The 25,037-nt window shown below is 39.8% G+C and overlaps 1 protein-coding gene across 3 annotated transcripts in view; it reads left to right on the top strand.

The window, feature by feature from the left end:
* The window catches only part of slit1b (slit homolog 1b (Drosophila)), a 91,312-nt gene that overhangs the window by 14,843 nt on the left and 51,432 nt on the right, over nt 1-25,037 (top strand). Inside the window, exons 5-18 of one of the 3 annotated variants that reach the window (XM_067416415.1) lie at nt 6,879-6,950; nt 7,086-7,157; nt 7,263-7,334; nt 7,412-7,575; nt 8,222-8,366; nt 11,136-11,207; nt 11,382-11,453; nt 21,440-21,511; nt 21,697-21,840; nt 21,917-22,080; nt 24,085-24,108; nt 24,213-24,357; nt 24,505-24,579; nt 24,690-24,833. In XM_067416415.1, the coding sequence (XP_067272516.1) occupies nt 6,879-6,950; nt 7,086-7,157; nt 7,263-7,334; nt 7,412-7,575; nt 8,222-8,366; nt 11,136-11,207; nt 11,382-11,453; nt 21,440-21,511; nt 21,697-21,840; nt 21,917-22,080; nt 24,085-24,108; nt 24,213-24,357; nt 24,505-24,579; nt 24,690-24,833 (1,437 nt within the window). Of the gene's footprint in view, nt 1-6,878; nt 6,951-7,085; nt 7,158-7,262; nt 7,335-7,411; nt 7,576-8,221; nt 8,367-11,135; nt 11,208-11,381; nt 11,454-21,439; nt 21,512-21,696; nt 21,841-21,916; nt 22,081-24,081; nt 24,109-24,212; nt 24,358-24,504; nt 24,580-24,689; nt 24,834-25,037 lie in introns of those variants that run through there. The other 2 variants (XM_067416414.1, XM_067416416.1) reach the window with 2 other exon arrangements.

The raw sequence follows: 25,037 nt of genomic DNA, 5'->3' as shown, positions 1-25,037 counted from the left end.
CTATGGGCGGGGCTTTAGCATATCATTAACTATGCCTGCTGTGGGTGGGGCTTATATCTTTAACATCTTAATAAATATAGTCTATGCTTCAGCTTCAATTTATATTGTTAAATTTAATGTGGGACACAATACGGCTGTTACCAATCAAATTAAATAATTTACACTGAATAATTACATCTAAATTAAATTATGCTATGATAAATATTTTTTGAATAAAAAGTTGGAAAGAATGTTTAAACATGAAACTAAACAGGTGACCGTCTTAATGAGTGAGTCATTGAGTCGATTCGTTCAAACGGCTGATTCATTCTATTCTAAGTTATGAATGAGGAAGTTGTTTACGAACAGGTCATTGAATCTTTGACTCAACCGATTCATTTAATACACTGAATCATTCAGTAACACACACTGCTGCTGTGGTTCTGCAGTGATCTTTGTTTGGAACTATTTTCGCTGCTGAAATCGAATCGAATAAAAACAGTCAATATTGCATATAAATGTAAGTGAATGTTAATTTGTTGTTTATGGAGCTGTCATATGAAATCACATTTGTTGTGGTGGTATTCAATAAAACAGCTTGCTCGTGTGATGTTATCTAACTGTATCATATCTTATATATAAAAGCTCCAGGTTTAGATTTTTAACCACTCAGTGCGTTAACTGAGTTTCTCCGTGTTTTCTATTTCTTCTCAAGAGGCTGTGTGAACATCAACAGCACAACCTTGATACCATCAGTTAATTATACGTTATATATTATTATCCACTATCAATCACCACTTACACTAAATGAATGCACAAGAAGTCTTGCATTTTGGTGATTCCCTAGTTATTTTTTGTTTTTAATATTTTAGTCATACTACTTGTCCGGTCAGGCAATCAATCAATCAATCATCTTTATTTATATCGCGCTTTTAAAATGACGATTGTTTCAAATCAGCTTCACAGTGTTTAACAGGACAATATTCCAACAAAATTTGATTTGGCTAGTTTGATTTGGCTAGTTTATAGAATTAAATATGACCTAATTAATACATTTTATTTGTATATTGAGTTGAATATTTTAAATATTTAGTTGAATATTTACTTGAGGCAAGTAAAATTCTCTTTCAGTCGCCCCTTCCAAAAATCCCCTTGTCCCAGACAAGCAGACAAGCGTAATATCGGGCCCTGAATGTAGTGGATGAATTATGGTATATGATGTATATTCTGATGTTATGGCGAACTATATGCCTTTCTCCCCTGATGTTCGGAGTTGTTTTGAGCAAGTGGACCTCTGAGCTGGAGTGGGGGAGGGGATCATTTGCATATTCATGAACCTGTGTGTACTAAAGCAAAGGTGTAGAGCTACATTCAGTCTATTTTAAGGCACGAACAAATTTTGTTTACAGGAAAAAAAATTATATATAATTTTGGTGATCAAAGATGACTTTTAAGAGATTAAATTATTGACTACAGGAGGACTTTAAGTGCTGTCAGTTAAGATGAACTCATCTAGCATATTTTCGGGAAAAAATCGTTTCTTGAGACTATAAAAAGGATGTTTAGAAAACTCAGCGGATCAATTATCTAACGCAGGGGAAGGTTTGAATGCTCAGATGTTGCAACTGAGACTCACCGTAAGATTGCGGAGCAGCTTAAACCCTGAATCCCATGAGGAATGTATGCATATCTCTTACTTTGGTGTTTTGACATGAGATTACTGGGGAAATCTGGTTGCTCTCTGGAGCAGAAAATATGGCTTATGAGATGACAATGACAAATGAGTTTAATTAACCCTAGAACACATACAACTAGCCTGACGTGGTCATCCTCAGCTCTAGTCAGAATATGAGTCTGATGCTCCATTGGGCTGTGATTATGGGGCGTGTTTCAACCAACCAGGAAAGACCTCGATTGGACAGACCAACAACCAATCAGAGAAGCAGTGTGACGCATTGTCAAATGTCAACAGAGCTCAACTGCACTTTGTTGCCAAGTCCGCGTTTTTTTCCGCAGATTGTAGCCTATGTCCGCGGGTTGAAGCTATTATGTGATATATAGACCCATGAGTGCGAATTTTAGCAGCAACCTTGTCAAAATAACACACATTTTACCCCCAAACGCCATTTTTTCCCCCAGAGAACCCCCTGAGTAGCTATTGTTTAGGGCTAGTAGTTGGCGGGTTTTGTTGTAAAAACTTGGCAACCCTGTCTGCACGTGCACTGGAATACACGATCTTTGCCGGTGTTGTAAAAAAATAAAATAATTGAATGATACACAGAGTACTTACCCAACATGATCATCATTTCTGAGAGAAATTGTGAAGGTGATGCAGATATGAACAAGCTCTCCGTTTAGGATTTGAACAAATATAATCCAAGCCCCTTTGATGACGTGATGATTTCGTTACTGTTGATCATCTGTCCGTCATCGGCTAAAGCCCGCCCTGATGATCTCATTGGTCCGAACAGTTTCTGTTCAGGGATAATTACTCCTCTATGGAGTGAGGCCAGACCGAACTGCCCGACCTAAAAATGTTGTGGGCGGGGCTAAATTCGGCTGGCATCCAGGCTAATATACAACTGATGTACCACATGAAGTGAATATATGAGTCAAATATGACCAAATGCAATTTTTAAATTTATATTTATTTTAATATAATCAACATATTTTTTGGTGCAAAATCCTAACAACAAGTCCCCCCAATAATTAGAAATGGCCAAATATATATATATATATATATATATATATATATATATATATATATATATATATATATATATATATATATATTTTTTTTTTTTTTTTTTAGTGGATGTTTCATAGTGAATTTGCCCACAGTGTATTGTTAAGTTTTTGAAAGTTTTCAAAGCAGTTTTCCAAAATACGTGCCAAAATAAGATTTTTCAACAAAAATCATTCCATTTGCTTGAAACACAGAGAAAGTTGTGGCCAAATTAAGACTCAACAGCTCCCCATAGTAGATGGAAATGTCCTCAACATAACATAAGGGATAATGCTTCATTTGCATATTTACATATTACATTTCAGAAAACGTAAAAGTAAATTCCACTGACGATCAATGTTTGTAGAAAACATCAAAAATGTTTTATTAGCAACGTTTTGGTCTCTTGACCTTCATCGGGCATCATAATTAAGAAGACCAATCATTGCAGAGAATTACTGATTAGTAATCATACTCAATGACTGAATACCTCATTAGCAAAATCATTAGTACCACACACACACACACACACACACACACACACACACACACACACACACACACACACACACACACACACACACACACAGTTACATAAACAATTATAAATAAATAACACATGATTTTTTTTTATAACATCCTACACAAGTCACGTCTGTGTAAGAGCAATTCAATACCACCTCCTCTAGGTGGCACACTCACTTTTTCAATCGCACAAAACCGTAAAGAGGACACATCATGATTCAATGTACAAAAGTGGGCCGCAACCGGATGCTGAACATCTTTTCTGCTGATACAACTCTTATGTTCACTCATTTTTTGTTTTAATTGACATGACATTTTTTTCGAACACAACTCAAACCACAAGAACATCGGATCAAATAAACAACATGCGTAGAGACACACGTGATCACAGAATTAAATCTGTATTTTTTACTAGTTCTTGGATGACAGAAAAAAAAGTTTGCACTTCTTAATGTAGTTATTCAAACGGGGAAGAATGCTGATATATATATATATATTATTTTTTATTTTTTACTCTATTCCCCTGGGGTGTCTTGCCTCAATACAAACTGTATTTTAAAATAAAAATGGTAACTCCATAATAGGAAAAAATTATTAAAGATATCTTAAAGGAGCAATTTCTGGAATATCTCGTGAAAAAACCTGGCCGTATTTGCACTGTAAGATACGAGAAGCCATTTAAGAGCCACACTCAGATTTTCAGAGTTAGACAGCTGGAGGTTTTGAGTTTATTTCTATACTTTATTACTGAAAAAATTACTCTTTGTATGATATTCAAGTTAAAATATTAGACAACATTGATTAGAATCTCCTTTAAGTTTAACTCTTTCCCAATCAGCAATTATTTAGATTTTTTTTTGCCAGCGGTTTTGATCATTTTCACAAAAGTTTCATGGCCCCCAGAATATCTTGTTGTATGAATACCTGAGCATGCAATACATCAAAAGAAAGGACAGATCTTTTGTTAAATAAAACATGAAAAACCTTTTAGATTCTATAACTTTTAGAAACTATTCTAGATTCATGCATTTCTTTTGATCAACACTTGAATGTGGGTGAGTTTCAAATAAAGGCAAGCTTCTGGAAAAATCTGTCAATGGCAGTGAAAGAGTTAAAATATATGCTCTTATATATATATATATATATATATATATATGTGCTTTCACATTGTATTTCACACTCTATTATTACAGATTTCTTATTGTGTGTGTGTTCGTGTGTTAGTTAAGTGGATACTGGATAATCCAGCTAATGCTCACTGCCTGCTGTTAGCTTTTAGCTTTAACTGCATTTAACTCTTTAAACAAAGAGAGTGAGCTTTAATGTGCAGAGCTCTTTGTTCGTCCTGAAGGGCATGGAAGGCTTTCATCAAACGATGGATGTAGCTTGAACCAATTGCAGGGAACTTAACAACAGTTTGTGATTGCTGCCGAAATCACATGCATTAGGAAAAGGTCACCGATGGCTTTCACATGCAGAGAAAACAGATGAAATGTCATTTAGGGATCCAGATGTTTTTTTAATTAAATGCCAGTTTCCTCATAGAGTCTGCAGAACACTGTGTGTTTCTTTTTTCCCTTCATTTATTGATTTTATTTCACATATTCTCAACATTCGCAGTTGATCTCTCTCTCTCTTTTATCCCGACCTTTTATCCCGACCCTGTATCCAAATCTTGTCCGTGATTTGTTTTGTGTGTTTACATACAGTGCATCTGAAAAGTATTCACAGCGTTTAACTTTTTCCACATTTTATGTTACAGCATTATTCCAAAATTGATTAAATTCATTCTTTTTGTCCTCAATTCTACAAAAAATACCCTATAATGACCCTATAATACCCTATAATTTGAAATATTTGCTAATTTATTAAAAATAAAAGATCACATATACGTAAGTGTTCACAGCCTTTGCCATGACACTTAAAATTGCTGTTTCCACTGGTCATCATTTAGATGTTTCTTCAGCTTGATTGGAGTCCACATGTGGTTAATTCAGTTGATTGAGCATGATTTGGAAAGGCACACACCTGTCTAAATAAGGTCCCACAGTTAACAGTTCATGTCAGAGCAGATCTGGGGAAAGGTATAAAACATGTTCTGCAGCATTACAGGTCCCAATGAGCTCAGTGGCCTTCATTATTCATACATGGAAGAAGTACATCAGGACTCTTCCTAGAGCCATCCAGCCGAACTGAGGAATCCGGGGGGAAGGGCCTGAGTCAGGGAGGAGACCAAGAGCCCGATGGTCATTCTGACAGAGCTCCAGCATTTCTCTGTGGAGAGAGGAGAGCCTTCCAGAAGAACAGCCATCTCTGCAGCTCTCCACCAATCAGGCCTGTGTGGGAGAGTGGCCAGATGGAAACCATTCCTCAGGACGCTCCCCATCCTACCTGATGAAGATAGAGAGGTCCTGCAAAGACGAATGGGAAAAACTGCCCAAAAATAGGTGTGCCAAGCTTGAAGCATCAAACTCAAAAAGACTTGAGTCTGGTACTGAAAGTACTGAGCAAAGGCTGTGAATACTTATGTATGGGTATTGTTTGTAGAATTGAGGAATAAAATAATGAATTCAATCCATTTTGGAATAAGGCTGTAACATAACAAAATATGGAAAAAGCCCGTAGCCCGTAGCCCGTAACCCGTAGCCAGTAACCCGTAGCCCGTAGCCCGTAGCCCGTAGCCCGTAGCCCGTAGCCCGTAGCCCGTAGCCCGTAGCCCGTAGCCCGTAACCCGTAGCCCGTAGCCCGTAGCCCGTAACTCGTAGCCCGTAACCCGTAGCCCGTAGCCCGGAACCCGTAACCCGTAACTCGTAGCCCGTAACCCGTAGCTCGTAGCCCGTAACCCGTAACCCGTAGCCCGTAGCCCGTAGCCCGTAACCCGTAGCCCGTAGCCCGTAACCCGTAGCCCGTAGCCCGTAACCCGTAGCCCGTAGCCCGTAGCCCGTAACTCGTAACTCGTAGCCCGTAACCCGTAGCCCGTAGCCCGGAACCCGTAACCCGTAACTCGTAGCCCGTAACCCGTAGCCCGTAGCCCGGAACCCGTAACCCGTAACTCGTAGCCCGTAACCCGTAGCTCGTAGCCCGTAACCCGTAGCCCGTAGCCCGTAACCCGTAGCCCGTAGCCCGTAGCCCGTAACCCGTAGCCCGTAGCCCGTAGCCCGTAGCCCGTAGGCCGCAACCCGTGTTTTTCCCACCTGTGAACTCGTATTAGATCGATGTACTCCCAGTTAAGAGTTCTGACTTCACATAGCCGGCAAAACAACAATGGCAGCCCCTACGGATTTGGTGTTTATGGAAGTCGTACACGGTATTTTAAAAAATAACGTAAAATAAAAGTTTTAACAGCTTCTCTTGCCTTATGCGGTGTTTTCTGCACCGTTTCCCTCAAATAAGCCAAGTAAGAACCTTTGGCGATAGAATGTAAATGAGCATAAGCCCGTGCGGGCCGCCATGCTCTGTTCACATCTAGTTTCCACAATTCCTCACGCTTTGTGACTTTGGCGTGACTTTACCTGGAGCGCTACAAAGTCATGAGTCGAGGTTTGAAGTCGTGACTTACGGGCTCAAAAACCTGCCTGGAACGCAGCACAGCTAAACTTGCCTTTCAGTATTTAATTTAACTGTGTATTTCACAAACTCTTTTAATTAGGGACTTGAGTGAGAATGTCATCCAGATGATACCAAGAAGAGCATTTAGAGGCGCCACCGACATCAAGAACTTGTGAGTTAAACTGCACACAAATTTAATTATAAACACATGTTTCTTTAAATTTTCCCTATAGAATTATCTAAATGTACCGTTTCGATTATCATAATGTTTTGCGTGTGTGTGTGTGTGTGTGTGTGTGTCTCTCAGACAGCTAGATAAGAACCACATCGGCTGCATCGAGGATGGAGCGTTTCGCGCCATGAGAGTCCTGGAGGTCCTGTATGTCATGAGCAGTTTCATTATAAAGATGCTGTTTATTGGTTTTACTGTGTGTATGGATTATATATATATATAACCGTCTTTTCCTTTGTTTCCGCTCCGTAGCACTCTAAACAACAACAACATCACCACTATCCCCATTTCCAGCTTCAACCACATGCCCAAGTTACGGACCTTGTGAGTCCAGACCATTTTTTCCTCAGATAGACGTTTAAAGCATTTACTCAAGCATCTCCCTCGGTTTGTTTCGGCAGCCGTCTGCATTCGAACAGTCTGCGCTGCGACTGTCACCTGTCATGGCTGTCTCAGTGGCTCCGACAGAGACCAGCTCTGGGACTTTACACTCAATGCAGTTCACCGCCCAACCTACACGGCCTCAACCTGGCCGAACTGCAGAAGAAGGACTTCTCCTGCTCCGGTGAGTCTGGCCTCCTGGGACACCGGCTGGGTTAATGTTTATTAAAACATCTTTAAAACTAAACACTATTAAAGGCAATACAGTTTAATATATTTGATTAAAGACTAAGAACTTTTTTGTTTGTTTTGCCTTTTTACTTTTTGATAAATAGTATTATGGTCACATTAACAGTTTCTTGGAGACTTTTTAACATAACCTTCTTATTTAGCCTTCTTTATTATTGTTCCAGCCTCAGACTTTCAATATTAGGTTATTAATATTAGTACATTTTTACCACTATGTGTCCCTCATTTGTGGCATCATTACCCCAACAATCATAGTTGTTAGTTGTTCACTTGTGCAATTGTGCATTATTTCTGATCTGAACTGTAATTTTATATAAGAAATTCACCACAATTGTTATGTATTTTGGATAAACAAAATGCTAGCTTATGAAGTCAGCCATTTTATTAAAAAAATGTAATATATTTTTGGTTTAGTACGATGGTACAAGTGAGAAAAAGTGAAGTTTAATCTCTAAAAAACAGCAAAAGTGCCCAAAATAGCAAAAAAGTGCCCAGACTGATATCAAGCAAACCTTAAAGGGATAATTTGTGTGTTTAAGACTAAACTATATATATATATAATGTTTCCTTTTCTTCTGGAGGTGTTTTTGATTCCGGTCCTCAGCCCTGTGGCCTTGCGGCGGGTTCCTGTCCTCCGATGTGCACGTGCACCAACAATATCGTAGATTGTAGAGGAAAAGGTCTCACAGCGATTCCAGCCAACATGCCTGAGAGTATGACTGAGATGTGAGTGATTTATTTACTAAGAATATTTCAGATGTTTCAGGATACAGATGAAGCCTGTTGAGCTTAAATTACGTAGGATGCATTGATTGAGATGCAGTTAAGTTACAAACAATACAAAAGTAAAGTTAAACAGTTACATTTACATCTAATAATATTTACAATTTAAAAAAGATTTTCAGCCAGCTTTAAGCTTAAAATGAGTGCTTATTACGGCAGTAATTTACTATGAACTGAATGAAATACATTTGGACAGAATTGCATATTAATTGCAATAGAATGAAAATGTATTATAGTTCATGTTAAATGTAATTAGACTTTAGAATCTTTTTAACACACATAAGTAATTTCATAATTTTGAAATATGCAAACTTGCATGTCATGCATTTAAATAAATATGTGTTATGATGAAGTTTAGTACATCATTTTGTACATTTAGCTAAATTCATAATTCAGCGTGGGATGCAGTGGAGTAAAGCAGCCGCTACTGGACTCTAGAGCGTGTTCCAATCACGCTTCTCTCTGTCTGTATTATGGGGTGGGGTTGTTTTTAAGGGGTTGGGCTTAATGCATCACCAAGACATTTTGGACAATTTCATGCTCCAAACTTTGTGGGATCAGTTTGGGGACGGCCCCTTCCTGTCCCAGCATGACTGCGCTCCGGTGCACAAAGCGTCGCTCCATAAAGACATGGATGAGGAGTTTGGTGTGGAGGAACTTGACTGGCCTGCTCAGAGTCCTGAGCTCAACCCGATAGAACAGCTTTGGGATGAATTAGAGCGGAGACTGAGAGCCAGGCCTTCTCGTCCAACATCAGTGCCTGACCTCACAAATGAGCTTCTAGAAGAATGGGCAAAAATCCCCATAAACACACTCCTAAACCTTGAGGAAAGCCTTCCACTCTAAACGGTTACATAGTTAAGAACATTGCTGTTGATTAAAGTTGAAACTATGATGAAAACGTGTTGTGTTTGGGGTTGCGCCATCAGATATACAGCAAAAGGTGTAGGACTGTATCGATTTCCTTAAAAAAAAAGTAAATATATCCAGCAAAACCTGTGGGTGAGGAGGCTAAAGCGAGTGGACGTCGTCAAAAGTAGCGCTACAGAGGAGTATTCTCACACCGGTCCATCTACAAAATCATAGCAGAGCATAATTATCTTCAGCTGGGGAAATAAATTTAAGACTAATATTAGTAAACTTTAGATCTCTTTTAAAGATCGAACTCATTGCCAGTCACTGTCTGAAGTAAATGTAGGAAGAGACCGAACTTCTAGTGTCATGGAGGCTAATGATTGAATGTCAATGGAAGAAATAGGAAAAGCAGAACATAGTTGTAGGCTGATGGATGATTGATGCGTGAACCACACTGGCTTCTTCATCACCGCGAGTTTAGTTTGAGTGAATGCCTAACATTAGCAGAGTAGCGCTAGTCTACAGCACGCTATCCTTTTGACCGTCAGAAGCTCACGTCTGTGCCATCTGATCCGACCCCGAACCGAGCAACAGAAAACCATCATAGCCTTTTTAGTTTGATAACAGGGAAATAGACCATCTACAATAGGCTAACATATTGTAAGTCAAACAGCAACAGTCACCAAAATAACTACTTAATGTAGGCTGAGGCTCATTTAAAAATTATGGTATTAGACTAGCGCTACATCTACTGGAGCAAGGTTAGGCATTTCGTTTATTGCTATCAACTGAATTAACTAATCAGTCCCTCAATAATCATGTTAACTATGTCTGAATCCCAAGCAATTTACTAGCGTTGCCATAGGAACGCTTCGGCTTTTGCCACCCGGAAGAGAGTTTATGACTGTTGTGGCGTCATGGTGAATTGTCGTATACGTTATAAATTAGACAAAGGTTTGTTAGTTTGCCATATATTTTTTTTATCGGTAGTTTAACATTTAAATCATAAAACAGCTGCCAAATATGGACTGTCTAGTTTAGCTACTTACATCTTATCCCGCGCTGTATGGCCGTTTAACTGAAGCGTCGCGCTGGAATTTGCGCTCAGCACCTTCAGTGAACATAAAGCTCAGCTCAGTGAACATAAAGCCTGCCTGTGTCCATTCACCATCCACTTGTTTAGCTGCTGTCCCATACCTTGACATGCCATCTCCTTTTCCCTCTTTATTTTTCTATTTTTAGCCCCTGACAGCTTTTTTTGCTTTATCCATCTTTCGACGACAACTGTGTGACTCTGTGTACCTGCTGGCTCAGCGCGCCCACTCGCTTTATTCCATTATTATCCAAAATTACATTATGGAATCTTATAAGGGCGCCTACTCTAGCCTGTTAGTCCTCTAAAATGTTATATACTATTGAGGAAATACAGAAATTATGTATGAATGCACAACAGCAGTTACATATAGAAAATACCAACAAAAAAACAAAAACAAACATTTTATACCATTGCTTTGGCGCTCCTATGTGCCGCATATAGCGCATACCCAATACTGTAGGCTACGCAATCAGCTTTTAGAGACAGAACAATTTAATTGAATTGTGTAATTATATATAATATTACAAACTCATACATACATTTCCACTATGCAATATATTAATATGTCTTGACTTTCATATCCGGTGGGATTGAACTTTTCTTGCTAGACCCGCATGGGACCGATAAAGCATTTGCTATGTGACTCTGACCTTGACTAGAGCTAAAGGTCGTGCCCTTCACAGCACGCTGTCTCTGGTAATAAAGCTGACCATCTAGCCTCAGCATTCTCTTGACCAGTTCTCTGCGTTTCTCTCTTTCAGACGATTAGAGCAGAACGGGATAAAGTCTGTTCCTCCTGGAGCATTCGCCTCCTACAAGAGACTGCGCAGAATGTGAGTGATCAGCGGTACAAACTGACTACAGTACCAACTTCATTACAGGTCACAAACAGTTACAGGGATCACTATACCTCAAAACTAACTAATATAGTTAATAAATAACCTGAAGTATTGTGTTATGAAACAGATGTTTGTTTTCCTCCATTAATTCTGTCTGTTATTCCACAGTGATTTGAGTAATAACCAAATATCTGAAATAGCCCCCGATGCGTTTCAAGGCCTGCGCTCACTCAACTCCCTGTAAGTGTACATTTATAATTTACTCACTTTTGTATCATGTCTGTTTTATGTATTTACATGCCTGGCAATATAGGAATGGAGAAGAAAATCCCCTTCAAATAATTCAGTTTTAAAAAAACACTTTTCACATCATACATTATATCATGAAATCTCCATTTATTCTGACTTGAATCATTTTAAATGTAAATATAATGTACACTTCCACTTTGTGCCTAGTGATGTGCTTCTCCTGACACTGTCAAGCTCATGAATACTAATCATTCTCTCTGTTATAAACTGCAGTCTGATAGTGCTTGTGTTCTTTCCAGCCTTAAGCATGCAGTTGTCCAGCCTCTTCTTACAAAGCCTGGCTTAGATCCTGCAGATATAAATCATTATAAGCCAATATCTAAGCTTCCATTTTTATCTAAAATATTAGAGAAGATTGTTTTTAGTCAGATTCAGGTTACTTAAAAAAAAGAAAAGACACTATTCGAATTTTAGAACGTCAAATAGAACATTAGAACAACAGATAAAATGTTAGAACAACAGATAGAACATTAGAACAACAGATAGAACATTAGAACAACAGATAGAACATTAGAACAACAGATAGAACATTAGAACAACAGATAGAACATTAGAACGTCAAATAGAACATTAGAACAACAGATAAAATGTTAGAACAACAGATAGAACATTAGAACATCAAATAGAACATTAGAACATCAAATAGAATGCACAGAAACGCATTTTCGAATGCATCCATCCCTGAGATTGGTTCGCAGCGATCGACCTGGAGGACAGATACTTTCATGTCTCCATTCTCCCTTGAGACAAACTGTTCCTACGCTTTGTGTTTGAGGGGAGGGGACATTTGTACAAAGTCTTGCCCTTTGGACTGTCCCTGTTACCTTGCGTCTTCATGAAAGTTGCGGAGGCAGCCATTGTTCCGCTTAGAGAATGAGGCTGTTCGGATTCTCAACAATCTCGATGATTTGCTTGTACTGGCTCATTCCCATGATCGGTTGTGTGAACACAGGGACCTGATGCTCCGTCACCTCAGCCTGTTGGGACTTCGGGGTAAACCGAGAGAAGAGCAAACTCTGTCCCCCACAGAGGGTCTTTTATCTCGGTATGGAGCTGGATTCTGTCAACCAGACTGCTCGCCTTACAGAGGAACGAGTCCAGTCAGTGTTAAACGGCTTGAATAAGTTCAAAGGCAGGACAGTGGCCCTACTGAAAATTTTTCAGAAGCTCTGTGGCATCTGCAGCTGCGGTAATGCTGCTCGGATTGCTTCATATGTGACCCGTCACGGAAACCAGGGACACAAGTCGGCAGCTCTACTATTGAGAAAAATGAGAAAGAAGCAGGGTTTTTTTCAAATTATGTGAATTTCGCTTTTTTGCAGAATCTGTTAGTTGAAATCACGAAGAAGCCTCTCCGTGTTTGAGATGGCATTAATTGTATTTTTAAAAGCGTATATTTTGAGGTTGAAATCGCCTTGTTTTGTCTCTGTATTTCCATACTGGCCTTTGTAATTGCCCCGCCCTCCAAGGGACGCGTGGCTAATTATTAATGCAGCGCTCTGGCCGGCTGTAGAGATGATCTGAGCGACGATGAAAGCGGCATAATAAGACTGAATAATACCCTAATCTACAACTGAGCGAAGATGAAGAAGAGGAAGAATGTGTCAGACAGGCGTCAGACGAGTTGGACTTTAAGAAATCAAAGGCTATAGCGATAGTAACATTTGACGGGGATAAAGGCAGATAATGGGTCGAATCTGCAACCTTGGCTGTAGTGTAGGGGTAAGACACGTCATCAAGTTTTGACGCAACTCGATCAGAGGATCAGAGGATCGAATCCGCCTATTGCCACACTCTCTCTACTCCCTTTTCCCATCACATATCAGATCGGAAAGGCATTTATTTTCAAAAAGAATTGAGAAAATGTTAGTGGAAATAAAGCATCTAACATGTGTTTATTAATAAGTGTTTCTCGGTAAGAGTGTGTGGCAAAAGGCGGATTCGAATCAGTGATCGATATGCGTCAAAACTTAATGACATGCGCCTTACCTCTACACTACAGCCACGGTTGGGGGGGGGGGGAATGCTGTTTCATGCATACTGATCTTTTTACACTGTTAAAGACTTGGATTCCCATCCTAAACATAGACAAAGTTTCAAAAACTAATGTTGGGCGTTTGATGGTCTATTTCTGTTTACATCCACTAAGAAGACCCCGGCAAACAGAAAGTGTGCCCAAACGACTTATTTCATTGGAGGCAACGAGATTTGCAAGAATACTTTTCTGTTTCTTATGGAGTGTATTTCCATAAACACCAACGTTTGTCGTTTTGTGTTCATTCTAAGAACACACACACACACACGTTATCTCATGTTTAGACCTTCCCATACCTACCTATTGTTCTTAACTGTCGTTTTAATTGTAATCGTTAGCATCACATCACTTGCCATAAACCCCCATTACTATAACGGGCTTTTAGATGGTAATGTTAGCATCTTTATTATGAGTAGTATGCGGTCTGATTGTTCCCGTTTGTCTGTTGTAACTAGCAACCCTGCAGCTTTACAGGGGGTGTGGCTTATGTAAATGAGATGTAAATGAGTCCTATTGTCACTTCCAGCAGGTGAGAACAGGTGAGAACTGCAAAACTTTAGAGGCTGTTTTCTCTCGTTTACACTTTTCTAAAGGCCTACATTCAGATGGACACAACTTCTCCAAATATTATCAGATTTCCATGTGTTACACATCGTTGGAAAGCTTGGAGACTACACTTTCAGAATCTGTGAATAACTCAAAATGCCCCAGAGCCAACTTGTGTCCCTACTTTCCGTGACTGGTCACATATGAGACTGCTTCAACGCTGGCTTCACGACCGAGTCCCGAGATGGGAGTGACAGAGTGGCAAGTACCAGGTCTCAGTTACTCCTTATTGTTGCCAAACCTTTAACTTATGGGCAGAACCATTTCTACAAGCAGGAGTGTCCTTAGAACAGGTGTCCAGGCATGCTGTGGTCTTTACGTATGCCTCATCCATGGGCTGGGAGGCCACGTACAATGGGAACGCAGTCAAGGGTCTGTGGACAGGGCCTCAACTTGCTTTCTCAGGGACAGTGCACTCTATGGCACCCACGTCCAGACCTCTGAAAACTCCCTGTCTGGTCCCTGGATGGGACGCAGAGGTTCTAGATATCCTGCCTCAAGCTAGCAGACTCCATTTCTTCTGCTAGAGCCCCCTCTACAAGACGCCTCTATGCTCTGAAGTGGAACCTATTTGCTGAGTGGTGCTCTTCCTAGCGCAAAGACCCTCAAAGGTGTTCGTTTAATGTTGTGCTTTCCTACAAAATTGGCTGGAGTGAAGGCTGTCTCCCTTCACTCTCTGTACATCACAGCAATAGCGATTTATAACACGATGCAGTGGAAGGTAAATCCTTAGGGAAGGATGACTTAATCGTCAGGTTCCTCAGAGGTGCGAGGAGACTGAATCCTTCTCATTCAACCTCGTTACCATCTTGGGACTTAGCCCTGGTGTTTAGAGTCCTTCAGGGCCCTCCCTTTGAGTCTTTGCAGTCTGTCGAGTTAAACACACTGTCCACTAAGACAGTGCTTCTGACTGCATTGGCCTCAATCAAGAGGGTAGGGTACCTGCATGCACTTTTGGTCAACGAGTGTCTAGAGTTCAGGCCAGCCAACTCTCACATTGTCCTGAGACCCTGACAAATGTGCACCTATTCTTCTCCAGTTGTGTTCCCCGGGAACGGCCAACCCTGTGAGCTCCTCCCCTTCGGTATCAGACATTGTTGTGGCCATCTGATGCCAGGCCTGCACCCAAATGCTTGTGGAACATTTGTGTAGGCTAGGTTCCATGTAGCGTTATGTAGTGGTTCCCTAACAGCAAAACCCCATATGCGTATTCTCCAGTGTACCAGCTACCCTACTCAGCTAGCCCCATGTCTTTCCCTTGACCAAGCCCGCTTTGTCATATCTGGAGGCTTTCTTTTCCCCCTGGGACCAAGTTGGATCCACTCCTTCCACTGAAGGACGGGGCTCCGTAGCGTACCATCTCCTTGAGACAGGCTTGCTTTCCCAGCGTTATCCAATAGTCATTCTGAGTTGGTCTCAACTGTGACTGACCTTCCCTGCTTGGAGCCCTGACTGCCACTGGTTCAGTGAGCTCAGGCAGGGCGCTGGGAGGGCCAGCATCCCTGGCATGTTGGTAGGGATCCCAATTTGTTGGTCAGTTCCTATGTATGTTGAATGTGATCGACTGAAAGGGAATCTCTTGGTTACATATGTAACCCTCTTTCCCTGAAGGAGGGAACAGAGACGTACGTCCCGTCGCCAGGCGTTATGCTTCAGCTGAAGGCCGAGTCCCTAGTCTCTGCTCCTCAGTTGAAAAGCAATGATGCGGTATTCCACTTCTGTATTTATACCTGTGCTGTGGGGTGGTGTGGAATGCATGAACTGTATGCCAATGTCCATTGGCTCATTTTTAATCACTAGAAGTAGATTGATCTCTAAAATCAGATCCCAGTTCACCGGTCAGCTCCTTCAGGGAACGAGGGTTACATATGTAACCGTGATGTTTTCTCTATAGTTATCTTTATAGTTATCACTATAGTTATCTCTATATTTATTTCTAAAATGAGGTGAATGAATATTATGATCACATGAGGTGTTCATGCTGGCATGATAATCTTAATAATGTATTGTAGTGTGTGATGTGGAAAAATGTGAAAGTCTTGTGTGTGCATGCTTGAGATTTGAGAGAAAAACATCTGTGAAGATTCTCCTTCTGTAAGTAGGCACGTTTCCATTACCCTTCCAATTGCGCATATTGAAATTGCGAATTGAAAATACGCCTAATGGAAACGCGGCAATTTCGCAAAAACTCCCATATATCGCAAAAAAGTTTTTACGCTCTCATGAGGTTGAGATGACATTTTCGCAAAACTGCAATGGAAACGTTTTTTTCGCATTTACATGTCACCTGTTGCGGTGACGCATTGCTGCAACATAGGGCCTATATATTATATTTTCACCTCAATTGTGTCGTAATAACAAGATCATGTAGTTAAAAGGACATATATTTTCTCCTAATAAGGACTACAGGCTATATATACTGTAATTAAGACATATATTCAAGAAATGTTTTAAAGCAGAAAGAGCCAGCCTATAGTCTCAGCCTTACTCAAAGGCAGAGGAAACAGGCCAGTTACGCACGTCAATCCATTCCAGACGATCTTAGTTTGCTTCTTATCTAATAAACAGGCAATTAATTGATGAAACATTGATAAAAATAAAAATACAATTTATACCAAACTAAAAAATTTTTTTAAGAAAGACTTTCTAGAAAATAATACTCAAAGTGATCAAAATCATGTGACTCCCCATATCTCAAACATATTGCGATTCTTACTCATGCTGCTCACTTTTTATAATCAACATATACATTAAAATAATAATATTACAGGCTAATGTTTAGGCCTAAACGTAGCCTATTTAGTTTCGTAGTTAGGCTGTTTTCTTTAACCCACGGCCGATAAAAGCAACGACGTTCTCATTTTTTTTCTTTTTCCTTTAAGAGAGATGAAAAAATTTACAATACTCTTGTCATTTTTAGCTCTACAGATGAGTTCAAGACATAATTATAAACTATAAACTGTCTATTTTTATTTGTGGACTCGGGGAACTAATTATTTTGCATGCACTCACTCCAAACGCGGTCTCCATTTCAAAAAAATGATTTTGTTTATTAAATGCCAATTGTTTCTTTTCCAAAGCATTTCTAAATTCAGTTCATATGCCCATCAAACCAAATATCTAGCCAAAATAACGAAAGTGGTAAAAAACAACAACAAACATTTGAGTTAACATGCAAATTCAAACATTTCGCTCTACTCTATATGCGTCAACCTGCCGCGCTTAAAAGTCGATCATTCTTCACAGATGATGGTTCGGTTTGGAGAGAAGACGAGACGGAGTTCTTTATTAAACTCATAAAAGACAATATAGGATTACAGTAATACTGGATTCTAAACACAGAAACGCTACATTATCATGAAGACCTTGAAGCAGATCTGACACACACACACACACACACACACGCACACACACGCGCACGCACGCACGCACGCACGCACGCACGCACGCACACACACACACACACACACACACACACACACACACACACACACACACACACACACACACACACACACACACACACACACACACACACACACACACACCTCATATCCGTGCCGCTTAAGTAACCTAAGGGGCTTTCCTTGCCATTAATGCTTGGATAACATACAGTCTTGTTCAAAATAATAGCAGTACAATGTGACTAACCAGAATAATCAAGGTTTTTAGTATATTTTTTATTGCTACGTGGCAAACAAGTTACCAGTAGGTTCAGTAGATTGTCAGAAAACAAACAAGACCCAGCATTCATGATATGCACGCTCTTAAGGCTGTGCAATTGGGCAATTAGTTGAAAGGGGTGTGTTCAAAAAAATAGCAGTGTCTACCTTTGACTGTACAAACTCAAAACTATTTTGTACAAAAAAATTTTTTTCTGGGATTTAGCAATCCTGTGAATCACTAAACTAATATTTAGTTGTATGACCACAGTTTTTTAAAACTGCTTGACATCTGTGTGGCATGGAGTCAACCAACTTGTGGCACCTCTCAGCTGTTATTCCACTCCATGATTCTTTAACAACATTCCACAATTCATTCACATTTCTTGGTTTTGCTTCAGAAACAGCATTTTTGATATCACCCCACAAGTTCTCAATTGGATTAAGGTCTGGAGATTGGGCTGGCCACTCCATAACATTAATTTTGTTGGTTTGGAACCAAGACTTTGCCCGTTTACTAGTGTGTTTTGGGTCATTGTCTTGTTGAAACAACCGTTTCAAGGGCATGTCCTCTTCAGCATAGGGCAACATGACCTCTTCAAGTATTTTAACATATGCAAACTGATCCATGATCCCTGGTATGCGATAAATAGGCCCAACACCATAGTAGGAGAAACATGGCCATATCATGATGCTTGCACCTCCATGCTTCACTGTCTTCACTGTGTACTGTGGCTTGAATTCAGAGTTTGGGGGTCGTCTCACAAACTGCCTGTGGCCCTTGGACCCAAAAAGAACAATTTTACTCTCATCAGTCCACAAAATGTTCCTCCATTTCTCTTTAGGCCAGTTGATGTGTTCTTTGGCAAATTGTAACCTCTTCTGCACATGCCTTTTTTTTAACAGAGGGACTTTGCGGGGGATTCTTGAAAATAGATTAGCTTCACACAGACGTCTTCTAACTGTCACAGTACTTACAGGTAACTCCAGACTGTCTTTGATCATCCTGGAGGTGATCATTGGCTGAGCCTTTGCCATTCTGGTTATTCTTCTATCCATTTTGATGGTTGTCTTCCGTTTTCTTCCACGTCTCTCTGGTTTTGCTCTCCATTTTAAGGCATTGGAGATCATTTTAGCTGAGCAGCCTATCATTTTTTGCACCTCTTTATAGGTTTCCCCCTCTCTAATCAACTTTTTAATCAAAGTACGCTGTTCTTCTGAACAATGTCTTGAACGACCCATTTTCCTCAGCTTTCAAATGCATGTTCAACAAGTGTTGGCTTCATCCTTAAATAGGGGCCACCTGATTCACACCTGTTTCTTCACAAAATTGATGACCTCAGTGATTGAATGCCACACTGCTATTTTTTTGAACACACTCCTTTCAACTAATTCAACTAATTGCCCAATTGCACAGCCTTAAGAGCGTGCATATCATGAATGCTGGGTCTCATTTGTTTTCTGAGAATCTACTGAACCTACTGGTAACTTGTTTGCCACGTAGCAATAAAAAAATATATGAAAAACCTTGATTATTCTGGTTAGTCACATTGTACTGCTATTATTTTGAACAAGACTGTATGTCTCCTTCCAATAATAATAATGGCTAGTGTGGTGGATGGGATATACAAACCTACCAAGTGCTATCGTTTTGGAATGACCTATCGCGAGAGGAAAGTAATATGTTTTAGTCGCATAACTGCAGCTATGGAAACGCTGTCATTTCGCAACAGTTTTTTATCGACATTTAAGAAATATCGCAAAAGTTTTTCGCAAATCTGTAATGGAAACGCAGTTAGTGATGCCCCCAGATTTCTTAATCGTTAGGATTTAAAAACTCCTCTAGTCTGAGCCCAACTTAACTGATCGAGTGTGTGGCTTTCATTTCTTAATACAACGACTACAAGAAGGTGACAACAGCATTTGGAGCAACTGTGTGTTTTCGTCACAGAAGTTTCATTTTTAACTATGGCAAGCCTTTATAAACCAGCAGCAACACCAATATTAATAAATTATTTCATGCATTATAATTAAAATTACAATAAACAAATGTTCTGCCATGTAATATAGTTCATTATCCTGACTGTGTGCTACGCTACAATTCACACATGAATACAAAATTACAGTTATGATCCCAAAAGCTAGTTTTCATTATTATTTGCTAAATGAATTGGCTTGGCTCTGCTTACATAATTGTTTTGAGAATTACATATCCATTTATTCACATCTGTAAAAAAACAGCCTTCTCGGCGTGTACATTATACAGCACTTATGTATATAATCATTTAATCTGCATACGACTGCTGTGTGTGTTTCCAGCATGTTCACGCGTGAGCTTATTAGTTGTGTTGAATTATGCATCGCTGCACGAAGAGCCCTTTGTAAGCGTGTTATGGGAACATCTCACCAGGGGTCTGATGTAGAGACCGTGCGCTGTGTGTAAATATATGAACGTTTAGCTAGCCTCCAGCATATATGCCTTATGATTCCACAGCTCAGCGGGAGACAGGCACATGTCTGCCATGATCGCTGTGACTTTACTAAGCGATCAACCTAACCTTAACTTTAACTAACTTTGCTCAAATGGCCAGTAAGATCTCATAGACTTGCGTTTAATCATTTAGATCCAGTTAGTCTCATCCGTTTCTTATAATTGGCTCCTTTGAACAGTTTATTTCAGTGAATAGTTCAAAAATGATTTAGCTTTTGGGTTGATTCATTTATGAATCGAGCGTTACTTACATTGAAAGAAGTCATATCTAAGGCAACGATCGTTCACTTATTTCCATATTGAAGTATTAGCAGTATATCGTTCTATTGAGTTACACCTTTTGGTGAATTGACTTATTATGATGTCTAAAGGATTTGTTTGTTTGCTTTTTTTCATTGTTTTCGTGAATTAATCGTTCATTCTGGTTGTCTGAATCTTTTCAAATAATTCATTAAAAAGATGCAATTCATTCGAATTATACATTTATAAATCCGATATTGCTTATATTAAAGGGATTAATATCTAGAATTGGACAAACAGATTATCATCCATCCATCCATCCATCCATCCATCCATCCATCCATCCATCCATCCATCCATCCATCCATCCATCCATCCATCCATCCAATCCATGATTTTTCTATTGAGTCGGTTGAACCAGTTTACAAACTTGGTCTGAACAATTAATTCACATCAGTTCTTTGTTGTTAACCCAACTCATTACGAGTCGGACCTGTCCAAAAGATTTGGTTCAGCGAGTCATTGTTTTGCTAACTCAAGGAACCATTTGGACCAGTTCAGTTTTGTTTGCAAATAAATAGTTCAGACTGGTTTTGTGTACTGGTCAACCGATTGATTAAAAAGATTTGACACATTAGATGATTCAGTCAAGGCTCTGAAGTTACTTATACTGAAGGAGGAAGTCATATCTAGAGACCAGAATATTATTGAGACTCTTTTGACTTTGCAGATCTTTTGTGGCAGTATTTAAAAGTATGTGTAACCTTGCGTCTGAATGGTTCATTTTTCTGAAATCCACATGCTTACCCAGCCCTGCAGACCTGGCACAAATGAAACAGTTTATCAGCACCATTGTAACTCATGTTCGTGTTTTGTTTGGCAGGGTTCTTTATGGAAATAAGATTACAGATCTGCCACGGGGAGTTTTTGACGGATTGAGTGCATTAGAGTTACTGTAAGTACTGAACAGCATGATGTAGATCACCTCTGATGCTTATGTCAATGCAAAATTACCACCCACATGAGAAATGTCACGACGGCGTGGCTTAATGGTGCGTGAATGAGGTAGCACACTGAAACAGCTTCATCCAGGCAGCCATTGTAATGCTTGAGGTGTCTGTCTTTCCTTCTTTCTTTCAGACTATTAAATGCTAATAAAATCCACTGTGTTCGTGTCAACGTCTTCCAGGACCTTGAGAACTTATCTCTATTGTCCCTGTATGACAATAAGATCCAGACTCTAGCCAAAGGCACATTTACTCCGCTGAAATCCATCCAGACTCTGTAAGAGACCTTACATAATGAACACTGAATCAGGCATGTGCCGTATAATCAGATTCATTGTTGGCTTTCTTTTCAGTCACTTAGCTCAGAACCCGTTCGTCTGCGACTGTGGTCTGAAGTGGCTGGCGGACTTCCTGCGGTCCAATCCGATCGAGACCAGCGGTGCACGATGCTCCAGTCCTCGCCGGCTCGCCAACAAGCGCATCAGCCAGATCAAGAGCAAGAAGTTCCGCTGTTCAGGTACAATACACAAACACACTGCTTTACAGATAGATGATTTGTGAATCATTATGTACATTTACATTTATAACTAATAATTGCAAACATGTATTTATTCGTTTTTAATTATGCACATAACCTTTAATTGGGAATGCTGGAGCCCGGGATCTCCAAAAGGGACAGGACACACAGTATTGGCGTTTTTTTCCTAAACGAATCAGTGTTTTTTAATAAACCATTTGAGCGAATTGTTCAATGACTAACTCATATGGACAGTCAGTAGCTTAATTTCTGAAGGAGTCAGTGTTGTCGAACAAATCAGCTGAGTGAAAGATTCAATGATCTACTCATCTACTTTTCCTGAATGAATCAGTGATTTGGAACAAATCAGTTGAAAAATCATTAACTGACTCCATCATAGACAGTCACTGGTTCAGTCATGAATGAATCAGTGTTTTTGAAGTTATTTAACTGAATGATTCAATGCATCACATGTATAGAAGATCACGTATTTCATTCCTGAATGAATCAGTGTTTAATAATATAATTCATTCCCTGACTCAATCATAGACAGTCACTGGTTTTGTTTCTGAATGAATCAGTGTTTTGAAGTAAATGATTCAGTGATTTTCTCATGTAGACGGTCACTAGTTTTCTTCCTGAATACGTTTTTGAATAAATCATTTAAATTAATGATTCAGTGACTCAGAATTAGCCAGTCACTGTTTAGTTCTTGAATAAATCAGTGTTTTAGAACTGATTGAACTAACTTAGAAGTTAGTTAAATGAATGATTCAATGAATCACATGTATAGACAGTCACTTATTAATTCCTGAATGAATCAGTATGGTTGAATAAAAGGATTGAGTGAATGATTCAATGATTTGCTCATAAAGACTTGTTCCTGAAGGAATGTTTTGAGTGAATCTGTTGAATATATGATTATTGGACTCTTGCTGCCACCTACTGGCATAAATATGTAATCTAGAGAAAGAGTGACTGAGCAGATTTAAAGGGGTCATAAGAATATCCTGTACGTTTCTGAGCTGAAAACGTTTTTTTTTTAGTCAAAGAAAAGCTTTTATAGACACTAGGCCCAGAAAACGAGTGCTCTCTGAATGAGCCAACCCTTGACCTCATCATGGTGAAACACCGCCTCAACAGAAGAGCGACGCCTGATTCTGTAGCCCCGCACACCGACTCCTGCAAGAAATATAACAGAGGCCTACATGGCAAAGCCCAACGCCCCGGGGCTAACTGATGTGTTCTGTAGACGGGCTACCAAATCGTTATCTTAAATAGTGAAATAACATTCCTTTCTCTATGTGCGTTGTTCACTCTCTTGACTTGATATTTGAAGGAAAAATACAATCGCGGATGTTTTGATCATGCTGATTTGTCTGACTCTGCAGTGAGGCTTGAGCATGTGTGTGTGTTTGTGTTAGTTATGCACGGTTCACGTTTATATCCACCGATCTGGGCCAAGTAATAAAAATAACATTCCAATCAAACGCGGGTGGATGAGAGATGAATCATTGTGTTTGTTTGATCTCTTTGAGAGAATCATTCTGGTTGCCGTTTTCCCACTCGCTTTCAAAACAATTCCTTTACGTGGACTCATGGGGGAGCCGAAGCTCATTATAATCAGCAAAACTGTTCATATTATAATATGCAAAATCCAATCATAGCAGTGGGCATTTAATCCCAATTCTTCAATGTGACACGACTATAATAACAGCGTTTAGGAGAGAGCCTCAACACCAGTGTAGAAAATAGCCTATTACTGATTAGTTCTGATTAGATGATGATGTTTCTGAATGTAGAAACCACACGAACATCATTAGTTGACCTCAGACAACAGAATAAAAATATCTAAGTTCATGACCCCTTTACGTGTAAATGCCAGTATAGTAGAGAACCTCTTTGGTAATGGTCCAGCTTTATCTCAGATGTGCCGACTGCATGTTCATCTAGGCTTTTAAAGCAGCTGTATTTTCTGTTTTCTTGCATGTGTTGCCATAGCAGCCAAGGAACAGTACCACATCCCAGGTAAGTTATGTCTGTGTGTTTAAGTGTCTCCTTTAGACAAAATGGCCCATTTATCCTCTCTTGTGATTAAAGGTTCTCTGTAAGCATCTTTATATTTGTCTCAGGTGCAGAGGACACGCGTTTGAATAAGGACTGCAACAGCAAGCCTGTTTGTCCGCCCAAATGCCGCTGTGAAGCGACGGTGGTGGACTGCTCGAATTTACGCCTAACCAAGTTCCCGGAGCACCTTCCACTTTCTACTACTGAACTGTAAGAGAACACACACATACTCACACTGAACAAATGAACACAATATGGCTCTGTTTTAACATCTAGCTGTTTATGTAGGAGTATGTTTGTGATGTCTTCTTTCGGCCATTTCTCCTGTGAAAATGAATTGAATTGTCTTTCTTTCAGACGTCTCAATAACAATGACCTCTCTGTCCTGGAGGCTACAGGGCTCTTTCGGCCCCTCACACATCTCAAGAAAATGTGAGATTGACATTTGTGTACTACATAGTATGATGAAACAACATCAAAATACACTGTATTACTCAAATGAGCTGGATAATAAACTAGTTTTCTGTGCATTTCTCTCACAGAAACCTTAGCAACAATAAAATCACAGAGATTGAGGATGGAGCGTTTGACGGTGCGTCGTCTGTGGTTGAGCTTCACCTGACTGCCAACCACCTGGCGTCCGTACGGGGAGGAATGCTCCGGGGAATGGACGGATTACGCATGCTGCAAGTGGCCCTTTTACTAGCATCTCTGCAACCGCACTTCTAGCACTCCTAATACTAGACAACACTTCACATAACTAAAGGGATCAGTATCACAGGATCATTTATTGACTGACTCTTACATTTATTTAATAGATTATTATTGATTGGTTGACTGACTGACTGGCTTTGGTAGGGTGGCTGATTGATTGTTTGATTAATAGATTG

The sequence above is a fragment of the Pseudorasbora parva genome, chromosome 14 (assembly GCF_024679245.1).
Source record: "Pseudorasbora parva isolate DD20220531a chromosome 14, ASM2467924v1, whole genome shotgun sequence".
Lineage (NCBI taxonomy): Eukaryota > Metazoa > Chordata > Actinopteri > Cypriniformes > Gobionidae > Pseudorasbora > Pseudorasbora parva.
This window is presented reverse-complemented; position numbering and strand designations above follow the sequence as displayed.